Source organism: Belonocnema kinseyi, chromosome 10 (assembly GCF_010883055.1).
Source record: "Belonocnema kinseyi isolate 2016_QV_RU_SX_M_011 chromosome 10, B_treatae_v1, whole genome shotgun sequence".
In the NCBI taxonomy this organism is placed as follows: Eukaryota; Metazoa; Arthropoda; class Insecta; order Hymenoptera; family Cynipidae; genus Belonocnema; species Belonocnema kinseyi.
The window spans coordinates 86,367,080-86,381,996 of NC_046666.1; the positions used below are offsets into that span (position 1 = coordinate 86,367,080).

The window sequence follows — 14,917 nt, forward strand, 5'->3', positions numbered from 1 at the left end:
AAAAGCATGAAAGAGGGAGCTCTTCTTAATATTTTGACACAAAAATCATGTCGATACACCTTACCGACTGCGAGTAAAGCCACCCACGCTTTAACTTGACAGGCTGTAAATAAGACCCTTCGTGCCCCACTTCAATCTGGGTGATTTGAAGAAAGAAAACGTTAGCTTATACAACATCGACTGATCACCTTTGTTGATATTCAACTTACAAGTTATAAAAGAATTTTTCGAGGGAATGGCAACTGGACTTTTTCGTGTACATTAGATTTTAAAACTTTACAAAATATTTCTAATGATGTCAACGATTTTTAAACATTTGGATGACAGAGCCAGTTCCAGAAAGCATTGGAAGATTTTGAAAGATTTGATCAAGATTCAAAATAATTTAATGATTTTAACGAATAACAAAGGCTATTATTAAAAGATTTCCGAAAAGTCCTGAAGTTTTTGAACATTTGATCAAGTTTTTAAGGATTTCAAAGATTTTCAAAAGGGGTATAGTAAATCAGATTTTCATGGCTTCAAAAGATTTCAAACGATTTCAAACGATTTCCAACGATTTTAAATTATTTTACAAGATTTCAACAGCTTTCAAATTTGCTAATAATATCAAAATGAATACAAAATATGTCAGAAGTATTTCTCAAATATATAAAAGATATTATAATTTTTTTATGATTTGAAAAATTTCAAGGATATCGAAGATTTGAAAATATTCACAAATATTTTACAAAGAAAACTTACTTTCGAAAAAGATTGGGAATTTGTTTGTTTATGTTTTTACTTAGCTGATAAATGTTTGCCGAATAGAAAATGAAATTATTCATTTTTTTACACGTATAAGAAATAATTACACTGCACTCCCGCTATAGAAGGCGTTACGGGGGTCCACTTTATCTTCTCCGTACTATCTCGGGACTCGCCTAGTCCTTCTAAGTAGAACTTTACAAGAAGAAATGTGTTTCAGATCAGATAAATATTGACCGAGTTAATGGAGAGGGAATTTTCACATTTTGTGCTGGTATTCCCTATTTCGAATGTACAAACTGCTTTCGTATGCATTTAATAAAATATTGTGCCATGTGCTTTTAATCGATTTCTTATAATCTACTACATAGAATTAGAGAGGCGTTAGAGATAAGAGTTAGGGATGTTTTTACTGTGGAAGGTATTGCGCAAGAGAATTTCGTGACCATTTTTTGTCCGTCTCTTATTTAAATAAAGCTAACGATGTTAATACCTCACCTCGAGAAGTCCTGAGCTTACTAAATGTACTAGTTTTAGTAAGAAAACTCTTGCCGTAGAGTTCTTTAACAGTTCATTTAATGCTTTCAAGATGATTCAAAAAAATAAAGACATATTTCGTGTCCCAATTGTGTATAAAATAAAAAATTTATGCCCACGTTTTGTGAAAATTCCAGTTCAATTCTTCAGAGCTGGTGATCGGCCAGAGCGCCCCACCGTGGAGACTAGTCAAACTTCACTGGCGAATCGAGTCTTTTTTTTAATCCGAAAGGACAAAGACTCAAATCAGATTGGTATTATATCCATTGTTCATATTGATGTTATTAGGGTGTTTTAAAATTTCGATTGCTTCTCCGTGTTTTCTTGGAAAAATATTGTGTTTTTGCGATGACGATTGTTTTGTCAAATAAAATGTTACGACATGTTTCGAAATAATGATCAGCTTGCGCTGATTGCATGAAATGTTTTAGCCTGATTTTACTCTCATCTTTTTTTATACGCTGGCTTACCGCTCTTATGGTTTTTCTAACACAGTCAAGTTAGCCCTGAAGAAGTGAACTGCAACGTGCACGAAACGTCGAGAAAAAACTGTACGTTTTTACACGTCCTTTATAGTCATATTAGGTGAGTGAAACTTGTTTTTAGAATATATAACTAACTGTGACGCACCACAGCTATCAGCAAGATCCCCCAGGAATAATTTAAAGAAAATTTTATGTAATACTTACTTGAGTATTGACCATTTCTTCCAGAGGACGAAGGGATTTGACATCGCGCTGTAGGCGAACCACTGTTTGAGCTAGTACTCGCCTTCGCACTTGCATTTGTCGAGTTCGTGGGTGAACCAGGGGGAACCCCGATGTCATCCCTTGTGACCTTTCTTTCTGGCGGTGATGCAACTAAAAATTAAATAGTAAATAGGGGACATTAAACTTCTGCTTGAAGGCAGTGATTTCCGAAAATTCATACGTTATCGCGGATTGATGAATTAATTGATACTTGCCTATTTTTTTTAATATCAACGCATTTAATACCATATATCTGAGTGTTTAAAACGCAATGAACTGAATGACTTAACATATTGACAGTTATAATTTATGACAGATTTATTCACAAAGGAACCAAATGTTATGGAATAAGTTTACTGATTTTTTATTGCTCCCATTAAAGCGTTCGAATCAGGGATCGGAACCACTGCACCACTACATATCCCTGACATATATGAAATTATAGTGTAGCCCTTATTTTCTATTTTTCAAATATATTTGCTCTCGTCTCTTTCTCTTCCGTTTTTTTAAATGTCTGAAAAAATTGAAGTGTCAATTTGAGCCAAATTGGCAAACATTTGGGTCTGGCGCGAAGAACATGAAATTTCCCATTAATTTAACATGGGAAATAGTCAACTTTTTTGCATTTTCTACAATTTATCAGAGAATAGAAATTCATCATACATTTTCAGGGTGCATGACTTTACGCTACTCTCATGGTGAACGTATCTTCTCGACGTTATGAGGTCTTTAATCAATAATATGAATATAATAATTTGTTTAAATAATTTTATAATAAGTTTAGTATTCTCTGTTTTTTAAGTATATGGCTTACCTTAAAAAAACAGTAGATACATTTTATCTCAGCAAGTGTTTGACCTATTTTAATATTTTCGAGTACTTATTGGTTTTCTAAGAACACTGATAAATTAGAAAAGAATCTATTTTCTTCCTGATTTTATGCATTTTTTATCGGTACAGTGTGTTTCATGTTATACAAAAAGTATACTGTATAAAGAACGCAATCTCTGAATCTGAATTAGTGGAATTTCACTGCTTGTCAGTGAGATTTCACTGATTAAAAGAGCTGAAAATCGGTCCCATAAATATGATCAAATATTTAAAAGGATGAATGGGTTTGATGCTCTTTAATGACAAATAACCTCACATATTACTTCATTTCAAACTTCTACTGCCATCTGTTAAGTAAGTTTTTTATACTAGTCAGAGTATATTTTCCTCGCAGTTAATTCAGCCCACTTACAGTCCAAAAATTAGACAATTTTTTCATTATGGAATTCTTCTTGCTACTTCAGTAAAATAGTAACAACAACGCTTAACTTTAAAACATTGAAGTTACGTTTCACATGATTTACTGTGATGTTACTGAACTGATTAGTGAATAAGTCCGAAATGACTGATTAATCAGTGAAATCTCTAACTGCTATTTCAATTAGGGAATTTTTCACTGACCCATATTTAGAGAGCAGATTGCTTTATTGTGCTTGGCGGAGACGTGTTCTTTCCTGAAACTGTTCAAATTTGTTGCCCTATCAAAGCTCAAAAACCCAAGAAAAAATCAGGATGGATCCACACTTGTTATTTAAAAATAACTAAAAATTTCAAAAATTAATTAACAGTTTCGTGCGGATAACTTGTTTCGGGTGATATATAGCGTAAATATTTACATGAGATCATTTTCAGATCATACAATAAAATTCCAAATGACTCCATGTCGGGCCAAAAATGTATTGCAAAATTTCTTTTCACTCTAGGGAGCACGGCTGCTCCCTCTCCCCCTTACCCAAAGTTTCCATTTCCGGAGAATGAAAATCCGTAATTTTTTGTTTTTCGAAATTCGAATATTAAGACGTGTCACAAGCCACTTCAAAATCCTATTTAATTGACATGGGAAAATTTTGAATTTTCGAAAAATCGAACTTATGTTCCAGGGTTTCATCGAAACGAAGAGGAGAGAAGGCAGATAGGAGATAGGATGGATGAGAGAAAGGAGAATGAAGTGGCGGTGGCGAAATTGTATAGCTGGGAAGAAAAATTGGCGATAATGTTTAACAAAAATAGGATAAAGGACACGAAGGTTTATCGATTAAGATTTGACGCGGAAGGAAAGGGATTTGCAGAGAATGATAAATGACAGGACAAGGAAGGAGAGGAGCGAAGGGACAGCGGCAAAAGTAGGGCATCGGAAAATAAAAATAGACGAGAAAATGTGGTTATTGGACGATAAGAAGAAGGTGTTGAAGGAAGTACAGGGAAACTTGTTTCGTTGGAACTAGGGGGGTGGGAGTAGAGCCGGGTGGAGAAGTGTTAAAGGTGCTGTACTGGAACGTAGCATGGGTAAAGAAGAAAGATGAGGATTTCTGGAGGTATAGTCAGGAATTTGATGTGATTAGACTGGCAGAGACGTGAGTAGAGAGACAGGAATGGGATAGAGTAGATCGAAAGTTGCCAAGGGGGTATAGGTGGAGAATACAGGTGGCGGTCAAAGTGAAGAGGAAAGGAAGTAGGGGAATTATAACAGGGGTTAGGGATGAATTAGAGAAAGAAGTTCATGTACAGGGAGAGGGGAAGGGCTTGCAGATGAGGGCTGTAAAGTTAGGAGGGGTAATGTATGAGTTTGTGACCGTGTACAATAAGGATGAAATAGAAAGGATTAAAGAAAGGGTGGAAAACTTACTAGGAGAGAGAGAGAGAGATAAGAGTATAGTGGTAATGAGGAAGAGGGGGGGGGCGACTTTATTGCGAGAATTGGGCGAATAGGGGGCCTGTACCGGGAAGGGGGGAGTTTTGAAAGAAAATCGAAGGATAAGATAATAAATAAAGAAGGGGTGATTCTAAGAGACTGGATGAAGAACAGAGGGTGGGCTGTAGCGAATGGTAGGGCAAAAGGGGACGAAGAGGGACAATACACGTATGTGAGTAAGAGGGGTTTATCGGTGGTAGACTATGTGATTCTGAATATCCAATGGTTGGAGGATATAGAGAAATTCGCATTAGAAGAGAGGGTGAAATCAGACCATCAGCCATTACATTTGTCGATACAAGGAGAGGCTGGCGAAGGGCAGTGTGGGGAAAAAGGGTGGTTAGGGGAGAGAGCCATAGACGAGGGAGGCGATAGAGAAGTATCAGGAGCAGTTGGGCAACGTAAGCTTTGAGGAAGAGTCGGTGGACGAGATATGAGAGGATCTAAAAAATAAAGTGAAAAGTTGTGTGCAAAAGAAGGTGTTTAGGAAGAAGAAGAAAGGAATAGTGAAGCCGTGATGGGATAGGGAATGTGAGATGATGAAGAGAAAGGAGAAAAGGAAGTACAGGAAGTGAAAGGAAGGACCCGCGAAAAGGAAAGAGTATGTAGAAATGAGGAAGAAGTTTAGAGCGATGTGTAAGAAGAAAGAGCAGAAAAAGGAAAAAGAGCTGGAAGAGGAGTTGAGAAGTGCTAAGACAGAAGGGGACGTGTAGAACATAATTAGTGGGTTTAGGAAACGTAGGGTGGGAATAAGTAAGAAGATAGGGAGCGACGAATAGAGATAATTTTTTAAGGATTCATTTTAGCGGTCAGATAAACGAAGGAGAGATTAGATAAACGAGAAAGGTAGATGGAGAGAAGCTAAATGACGAAGAGATAGAGAAGCAGATGAGGAAGTTGAAAAAATCGAAGGCAGCAGGGATGTACAGGGTAGAGAACGAAGCGTGGGAAAGAGTACTATTGACAATATTTACGTCTTACAGTACATGATGAATAGAGAACTAACCAAAAATGGTGCCAAAATGTACGCGTTTTTTGTAGGTCTAAAAGGTGCGTTCCCTTCGGCGGATAGAGGGCGGTCGTGCGAGGCAATGGAAGAGAGAGAGAGAGAGAGAGAGAGGAGTGAGGATGGACCTGATTGAGAGGGTAAGAGAGGTATATGAGGAGACGAAAGATAGGGTGAGCGGAGGGGAGGGAATCTCTGAGGGATTCTGGATGGATAGGTGGTTGAGGCAAGGGTGCCCGTCTAAATCAATGCTTTTTGCAATTTTAATCGCGATATGGAAAGTAAGCTAGCAGCCGGAGTGGTAGGAGGAGTGAAGGAAAGAGTATTTAGGATATGGTGACTCGCATATGCAGATGACATAGTGCTGCTATCAAAGAGCGAAGATGCTTTGAAGGAGACGATGAAGAAGTTGAGAAGATACATGGACAAAAAAAGGTTAAAGTTAAATGCGGACAAATCGAAGGTTATGGTGTTTTGGAAAAGAAGTGGGAGAAATAAGGGAGGGGAGTTATATGGAGGGGAAAAGCGGTACAGGAGGTGAAAGAGTTTGCGTACCTGGGATTCCTGTTTCGAAGTAATAGGGGAGTAGATGGTCATATAAAAGAGAGGGTGAAAAGGGCAAATGTGGTGATGAGGCAGGTGTGGGGCTGGGGAAGAGCTTATTCGCAGATGATTTTGTAAAGAGAATGAAATTGTTTGATTTGCTGGGGTTTGATTTTTGAAAGAGGGGGGAAGTAAGCTGGTCAGTGAGTATTGGTAGGAGAAGGAGAACAGACGTAGTGGTGCAATGATGGAAGTGGGAAGGGAAACGTATTTTAGAACGAATGGATTGCAGATGTATGAAGTGAGAAGTAAGAAGGATGCACGAGAAAGGAAGGAAGGTATATGAGTTCGTTTAAAAGAATGACATGGAGAAAGAGAAGGCAGAAGGAGAGGAGAGAATAAGAGAGGCAAGGTTTAATGGAAACTATGTGTGGATTATGCCAATGATCTGGCTTCTACAGACAGGAGAATGTGTGAATTTTGTGGGAAAGCGGAGGCAAAAGTTGAGTAATCGTTGGCGGAGTGTGAAGAGGTGGAAAGGAGTAGGATAAGCATAGAGGTGTTGGGTAAGATGGAGAAAAAGAGATGGAATGAGGAAAAGGAATGGAGAAGGAAATATTGTAAATACGTGAGGAAGTAGATGTATGAAAACTGTAAATATTGTGAATAATAGTTAAGTGTTAGGTGTTAGCCGCGGAGACACAGGCTGGTAATGCGAGGCATAGCGAGAAAAGAGCGACATGAGTGCGAGGCAAGACGATGCGCAGCGAGGAAGGTTAGGCCATATAAGCGAGCGGAGTAGTTATAAGGTGTGAATGTATGGTAATTTGTGAGAAATAGTTGTAAGAAAATTCTGTCAAAAATGAAAGTGTAAGCAAGTCAATTTTATAATGCCATCAGACCGAAAAATAAACGTTTATCTAACTACAAAATAAATGCATACTAATAACTTCCATTCCGAACCCACCCCACCCACCCTGCGGCGCACCAAATATGTCGCAAATAAAACTACATTTTTAAGTATAATTGTCACTTTTTAGCAATTGTCGTGGTCTTTTTTATGCAAATAATTACTAGTGGACAATTCGAATATTTAATATGACTTTTGAAACAATTTTCAGTTATTTAAACGAATGCAAATATTAATTTATTCTCCAAAATATAAAAAAAGTATCAAGTTTCAATCCGAAGATACGATTTTTTTATTTGTTGGAAATGTATAACTGTTTTTAAAATTTACATTTATTTAAACAATTGAAAATTTAAAATTGAAAAGCTGCGGGAAGGATGAAGGTGGGTTGGAAATTAAAGTTATTAGTATGATTTTGGTTCGTAGAAACTTCTCTTGAATCCTAAAAAAACTTGGCACGTTTCGATGTAACCCTGGAACATAAGTTAAATTTTTCCAAAATTGAAAATTTCCTCATGTTAAAGGGTTATTTTGGACCACCCTACTGTATATGCATTTCGGAAGCGAGCATGTTCACCTTAGTCAAACTACAGTCGAAAGACTCTCCGCAGCAAGTCGAATTATCCAGAATGAGCGAACACGCGTATTATTATGAGATTGCGGCTGGCTAGAAAATCTGACAGTATGAAATTATTGATTCATTAAATTCTAATTAGCAGAATGAATTTGTTTTTATAATAACGAGGAATTTAAAAAAAAGATCCGTAAAAATCGGTTAATATATTCAGTAATAATGCAAATATTTTGGGAATGAAAAACTTCTGTGCATTTACACTCTAGTTTTCTACGATATTCGCGCTAAAGACGATATTTCTAGTATTTTTTCACATCAATAATTCTTAGTTCATAAGTAGAGTGTTTCAAAATATTTTTTACATGAGTATGACTTGTTTAAACTATTTATATTATTTATTTTAACAATTTTTCCCCCTGCATGACGCAAGAATTGTGAAAATCTTTTTTTCTTTCGGATATTTAGTACTTTAAAACAAATATAGTTGTTAACTAATGTTTCCCCGTAAATCGTAAGAAAATTTATTTTCTGTAATTGATGACACAATCAGCGAGTGGTAAAGCAACTTTTTTTGGTTTACGATATTTAGCAATTGACTACTCGGTTATAAATTTTTAGGCCGCCTAGTTAAATATTTGTGTCTACTTCTTTGTATATAGAGTTTGTAGAGTCTATTTTTCAATAAGATGTTTATATTTTGTATGAATAACAATGTTCGGTTCATTCGTTCCGGATAATTCGACTCGATCCGGGGTGTCGGCCGACTTACGTTTCACAAATTTGAACTGACTCGATGCGTAAACTTATGTACATCTAACACTTAACGTAATTACTACTTGAGTGCTATTGTTCTTACGTTTTTTAATTATTAAACACGATACAAACATTTGATCAAAAACTCGGCTCTGCTTGTTCCGAAATATTGCTATGTAGATGAGGTGTGCAAAAAGTTACCCAAAAATATTTAACCGTGCGGCCTTAAAATTCGAAACCGATTCCACATTCCAATAAAGGCCTTAAGGTTTGGCCTTTGCCAAGTAAACGATGTATGTAATAAATTTTCGTTCTTATGAAGAAGACTTCAAGTTTACTTTTATATATCCATAACGTGGAAGGCCTTTTGAGTATAAAAGGATTTTTTTGTATTCAAAATGGATTTAATGGATTTTTGAGGCTGGATTGTGGTTGAGTTGAAAAACCAGATTGCAGCATCCTTGCCTACATGAAATTTTTGAGATGGCTTTGTGTGAGGATACGTTTAAGAAGATAGAGGAAGCAGCTATGAATAACAAACAGTATTTCTGCTACTTCGGAGTGCCTTATAATCTTTTTGAATTTAAATATGTACAATAATTATCGTATTTTGTAAATTTTGTATACTAAAAGTTTTTGTACAGTACACTCTACGACACTTCTCGTTTTTGGAGCTGTAGGGGAAGTATGGTCGGTAAAAGTAAACCTTCCCTTCAGAGCCGCCGGATCGAAAACCTTTTTGAGCAGCATTCTAAATACAGGAAATTCTCCTGTTTCAGTTAGACTTTCAACTGTAGAAGTTTCAGTGAAAATTATCGAATTTATGATTATTTCTGGAGAAGGAAAATGTTTTAGAAGTTACGAATTCGAATTTTAAAATTCATAGAATTCAGAGTTTCATAGATTCCAAGTTTTCAATTTAAAAATTCTAAGTCGTAAAGAATTTTAGTGAACTTAATTGCCGAATTTTTAAGTATGTAAACTTTGAAAGAATTTGCTTAGATGTAGAGATTTCACGAAATTTTACGTGTTTTCGTTGGCGGCTCCCTTGAAATTCTATTTTTTTTAAATATTACAATATAGTTTAGGGTATTTGATAAAGAGTTTGACAAAACAAAAGATATGCCGCCTTGTTCGGAGTATTTTAATGTTGATAATTACCTCTACACGATGAATTTATAATTTCCAACAATTACGAGTGATCGTAAAGATTAAAAATGCCACTGTGGAGCACAAAAAATCACACGACCCTATCTTAAGTCGCCCTAACCTAAACGTAAAGTACGTCCCTAGAATTTTTGAGAATCGAGCCGTATACGGCGCAGGCGGCCGCGCATGTTGTGGGTGGAATGAGGCAAGGAGTGGGGGCGAGCGAACGAAAGGGAAATTGGAAAACGAAAAGTCTCTTAGCCAGAAGTGTTGCAGAGTCTACTGTATTATGAGAATAAATGATCATTCTGGAGGAAAAACTTGTGGACTTCATTTAAGTACATGCGCATCAATACACCTTTAAGCACTGTAATATTACTCAGCTTTAATCCACGATAAAATGAATTCAAATTTCGTGCGCTTTCCGAGTAGCTCAGAATATATAAGGGATGAACTTTCGCTTCCTTTTGAAAAAGAATTTTGTTATGTCCAGCGCTGGATATTTTAAAACTTTGTTAGGTGGAATTCGAATTCCAAAATAATGCTCGGTAAGGGGGGGGGGGAAGCGCCGACCGGTCGGGCATAGGTGACTTTTTTTATATCACCGTCATTATTCAATAATTTTGGTTCTACTTTGCATTAAATAAATGTATTTCATTATAGAGATAGTGTTACTTACTGAAATCTTAAAAATTGTCGTTGTAAAAGAAAAATTATAAAGAAAACAGTTTTTACCACGAAAGAATGGAAGGTTTGCTGACAGAAATATAAAGATTTCAACTTTCATGAAAATAATTACAGTATAAAAATTTGATATTTTGACGAATATGCAATTTGATATTTTGAGAGATAATAGACGCACGTGTCACAAGTTTCGTCGATAAATGATTGTCAAATTGAACAGCCAATTATATTGTGGGATGCATGCAAAAAACTATTGAATATTATTATCCTCAATCAGGGCGGTATGTAAGATTTTTGTATTGGCACGGTAGAAACATTTCGTGAAATACACCTTGTTAGAAATAATTAAATTAACAAATCATTGTTTTATTCATGTGATTATTACTTATAGAAATATGATATACAATAGTATAGAATAGCAATTCCCAAACTGCTACTCTGGGTAGGGTGGCTACCCAGCGGTAGGGGGATGCCACCCCGGGCCACCTAGCTCGCTAGGCTCCAAGGCAAGGTCCCCGCTGTGAGCATGGGACTACTTTTGTTGACCTAGCATGAATGCCTTTCATTGTTCTGAAATTGAGACCTGTTACAATAACTGAAGTTATAAAGGTATGACACAATTGAATTTAAATGAGCTAAATCAATTTCGTGATATAATTTTCGAAATATGGAAAAAAGTTCATAAGAATCGGTTAATATTTTCACTAAATTTGTCCAAGAAAATACATCACTGGGCCACTTTGCAGCGTAATAAAAGTGCAATAACTTTTGAATTTATTAGCCGATTTCTTTCTTTTTTTTCTAATGATCTCGTAATAATCCAAAAAATCTAACGCTGCCTATTAAAATTCGCTAATGAATATTTTACTAAATTTTACATTCTTCCTAATCGGCTCTAATTTTCTTATAATGGGAAGGCCGAACGCGACAAGCCAGCACATTCCCTCATCACAGGCTATCAAGTGCCCCCCTTGGGTTTAAGTATTATGAACAAAATTTGAGGGTGGCGGCCCTACCGCTCCCCAGAAAGAGCGAAAAAAGTTTGGGAATCGCTGATGTAGAACTCGATATGTGAAAAAATGGCTAAATTCCACATCTTATTAACTTCGAAAAAAATCATTGACTTTTAACTGGTCGGCGCTGCCCCTCCTTATCTATATGAGAAATATGTACCCTTAAAATTTTCTTTTCATAATTTTTGTTCTTCAATCTAATTTATACAGCCATACAGACAATGCGACAATGTGAATAAAACTAGGGTAACACGGTCGATATTGCAAGGTTCTACCTCCTTCTTAATTTTATTAACACTCGATAAATAACCATTTTACCTGTTGGTAATATTAGGCCAAAGTTTCTAGAACCTTTAAGAATCCCCCAGCTCACATAGGCCAACTATGTTCCTAGAAGTTTCGACAACTCAGTGAAATCCCCGATCCCACAAGCGCAACTTACAAAAAAGGTGTGTAGCAAACTCGGTCTGTAAAACAGGAATCCACTTTGCTGACTTGTTCATGGATTTAAGTCAGGGCTTTACCTGACTCAGGGCTCTAACTGAGTGGTGGCGCCATCTGTCGGCAATGCAAAATACGTCGTAGTGGCTCAGAACCGACATAGCTGTACTGCTGATAGGTTATTCAGTTTTTGAAAAATAAAGTAAAAATTTTATTTATAATTATTAATTTTAATCGCTGTTCCTTATTTTGCTCTAAATTTTATTATCACCTACGCTGAAAAATGTATCGTTTTAATCAATTTATATTATTACAATTCATTATATGCATTAGTATTGAAAACGACGCACTTTTACTATCTTGTTTTTATAATTTAGGTAGTGCGCTTTCTATAAATAAACTATATTCTTATTTAAGAAATTAATTTTTTTTATTTTCAATACTATTTTTTAATAATAAAACGAAGCTTAAAATAAAAACTCCCCATTCCATAAAAAATTAATAATAAAGAATTTGGAGCTCTTTTGTGGGTGAATAAATTTTGTCCATTTAGTTTTTTCGTAGTTTGTGTCATTTGCACCAAAAATTAAATTCTTTGCTTTTTATGTTGTTTTTTACGAATAAAAAAACTATGCATCCTATCAAAACGTGATTGACAAATTCGTATTTTTTTAATGTACCATTTTTTGTAATTCATTTTTTTTAACTTGCATAGTTCCACCACGAAACCGAATTTTTTTTATTTTTCATCATTTATACTGTGCGATTAAAATTTGAACTTTCGATTTTTCAAAAAAATTAGAAAAATTGCTATCACAGTCTTGGAGGCAGGGGGGGGAGGGGCGTCAAGTTTTACACAATCTAATACGTTCTCTATATACTGTTTAGAAACAATTTTCCTTTTTCCCAATGACCTTTTTTTTAGTAGACTGATAATTCGGAGTTTTTCGAGGAATCCAATATAATCCTAGGTAATCTACTTGTAATCATGAGTTATTCAAGTAAGACGGAGTAATCTGGATAACCCAGAACAATCCAGAACAAATTAGGTCAATGAAGTGAACTTAATAAAAATGTGGAAATGTGGCCAATGCACCGAGATCTAACTCAGTGAACGTGCCAAGATTCGTAGTACTGCTTTAAGAATCAACACGGGTGTGGTACAGTAAGCTTTATAGTCGAGTTTTAGATGAACAATTCTGCTCATATTGAAACTAAATAACTAACTTCGGACAGTGAAAACTTCCAAATGGTTTAAAATCATTAGCAAACTTATCTTCCATAGTTTAAAATAATTTTAGGGCCACCCTCTGAATTTATACAAAATAAAGCCCAACTAATTTTTTCTTTACTGTTAGAAAAATTCATACAACTTTACAGCATTGTTATACAGTTGTAAACGCGTGGTGTTAAAGATACGTGCGAATTTTAGCATGAATAGCTGGGTATACACTGTAATGGGTCCGTCCTGAAGAGAAGCTCAAACATAAATAAAGCGAATAAATATCTCTAATAGCGACTCTATTATTAAGGCGTTAAAACAAAATTTAAGCCTGGCAGACGTCCTTTCCGCCGTATTTAGTATTAGTATTTCCCTATAAAGGTCATTCAAAAGAGAAGAAATAAATAGGGAAAATACAGATGAGTTCAGGGCTCGGAATTGAATACTCAATTCTACATTTTTTGCAATAAAAATCACAAATTTATTTAGGCTGTTTAAATTTTAAAAGAAATAATTAATTTTAAGATTGATGATATTGTTGAGTCCAACAAAGATTAATCGTTTTTGTTGTAGCTTGAAATGAAATCATTTATGTAATTAAATTACTAGTAGTCAATCAATTGCAACAACAAGCGTAAAAAAGCAATTGAGTTAAAGAATTTCCCTGAGAATTGTCATGATACCGAGACGATAGATTAAAATGTTTATTTAATTTCAAATCATTTTTAATTGAAATAATTTCAAGCAGTTATAGGCAACGAAACGCTGACGTAACTTACCGGTTCTGTCTGCGAGATGGCTTCTAATAATTCAGAATCAGTTGCGCGTAGGTTCTTTGAAACCTTCGTCTTCCAACGACGAACACTATTTTAAGTTAATGGAGGTTTGTGCTGATAGCGAAATCGCGGCCTTAAGATAATTTATGTGAGCCAAAGAATTTTATAGGTTACGAAACCAAAGAGAGGAATAGGACAATATTTATAAGAATTAGATTGAGGTGTCTCAAATCCCTCTTTTTTTCTCTTATTGGTCTGTCGTTGATTCCTCAAACTTCCTTCTGTGATCCCGCCAAATTCGCTGGCACCTCTCGTAACGTCACCCTGGAGTGGGTTGAGTCGATGAACTCAAGTAAGTGTGAGCTAGAGTTCTTAAATTTCCGAGAATTTAATTTCAGATTATATAATTGAGAATATGACAGAATTTATAATAATTGTAAAGAATTTAAGAATTTATTAACTTTAACAATATTTTTATTGTTCACGTTATGTCAACGGTTGTATATAAATTATTTCCTGGTTTCGGAATATTCAGGAATTTAATATATGCAAAAAAGTAGCTTATAAATTAATTAACACTGTTGGATATTACATAATAAAATTATTAAGTACCAAGCGCTAATCCTTTTTTAAATAGTCAGCTTTATATCGATAAAGTATAAAATATTTCATACTGGTATTTATTTAGTAAAATGTTATTTTAATTGTAGCTTTACGCGCAAACATTTATTTCATTTTTACATTTTAATTAAAAGATCTTTTAATCAAATGATTAAAATAAAAAGTGTGTTCCATTTCAAATACTGTAGAGGATGCTTACGACATCATAAAAATGTGTTTTCAACATTAAAAGATCGTTTCAAGTTGACCAAAAAATACAATTTTCTAACAATTAAAATAAATTCTTAAATTCTCATAAATTCTTAGAGAACTCATTTCTTCTTTAAATTCTCGGTAGTATTCTCACTCTCGTTACTGTTCTCAAAGTAAGATAACCGGCTCAGAACTCTAGGGAGAGCCGTCGTGGCAAGCGTCTAGGTCGACCGTTTCTGCAGGGCTTTTAACGACCG

At 35.2% G+C, this 14,917-nt stretch overlaps 1 protein-coding gene across 1 annotated transcript in view; it reads right to left on the bottom strand.

Annotated features, from left to right (window-relative positions):
* LOC117182227 (calcium/calmodulin-dependent 3',5'-cyclic nucleotide phosphodiesterase 1-like) overlaps positions 1-14,917 on the bottom strand; it is a 1,276,250-nt gene that overhangs the window by 170,567 nt on the left and 1,090,766 nt on the right. Inside the window, exon 6 of the mRNA XM_033375310.1 lies at positions 1,974-2,144. Within this exon, the coding sequence (XP_033231201.1) occupies positions 1,974-2,144 (171 nt within the window). The remainder of the gene's footprint in view (positions 1-1,973; positions 2,145-14,917) is intronic.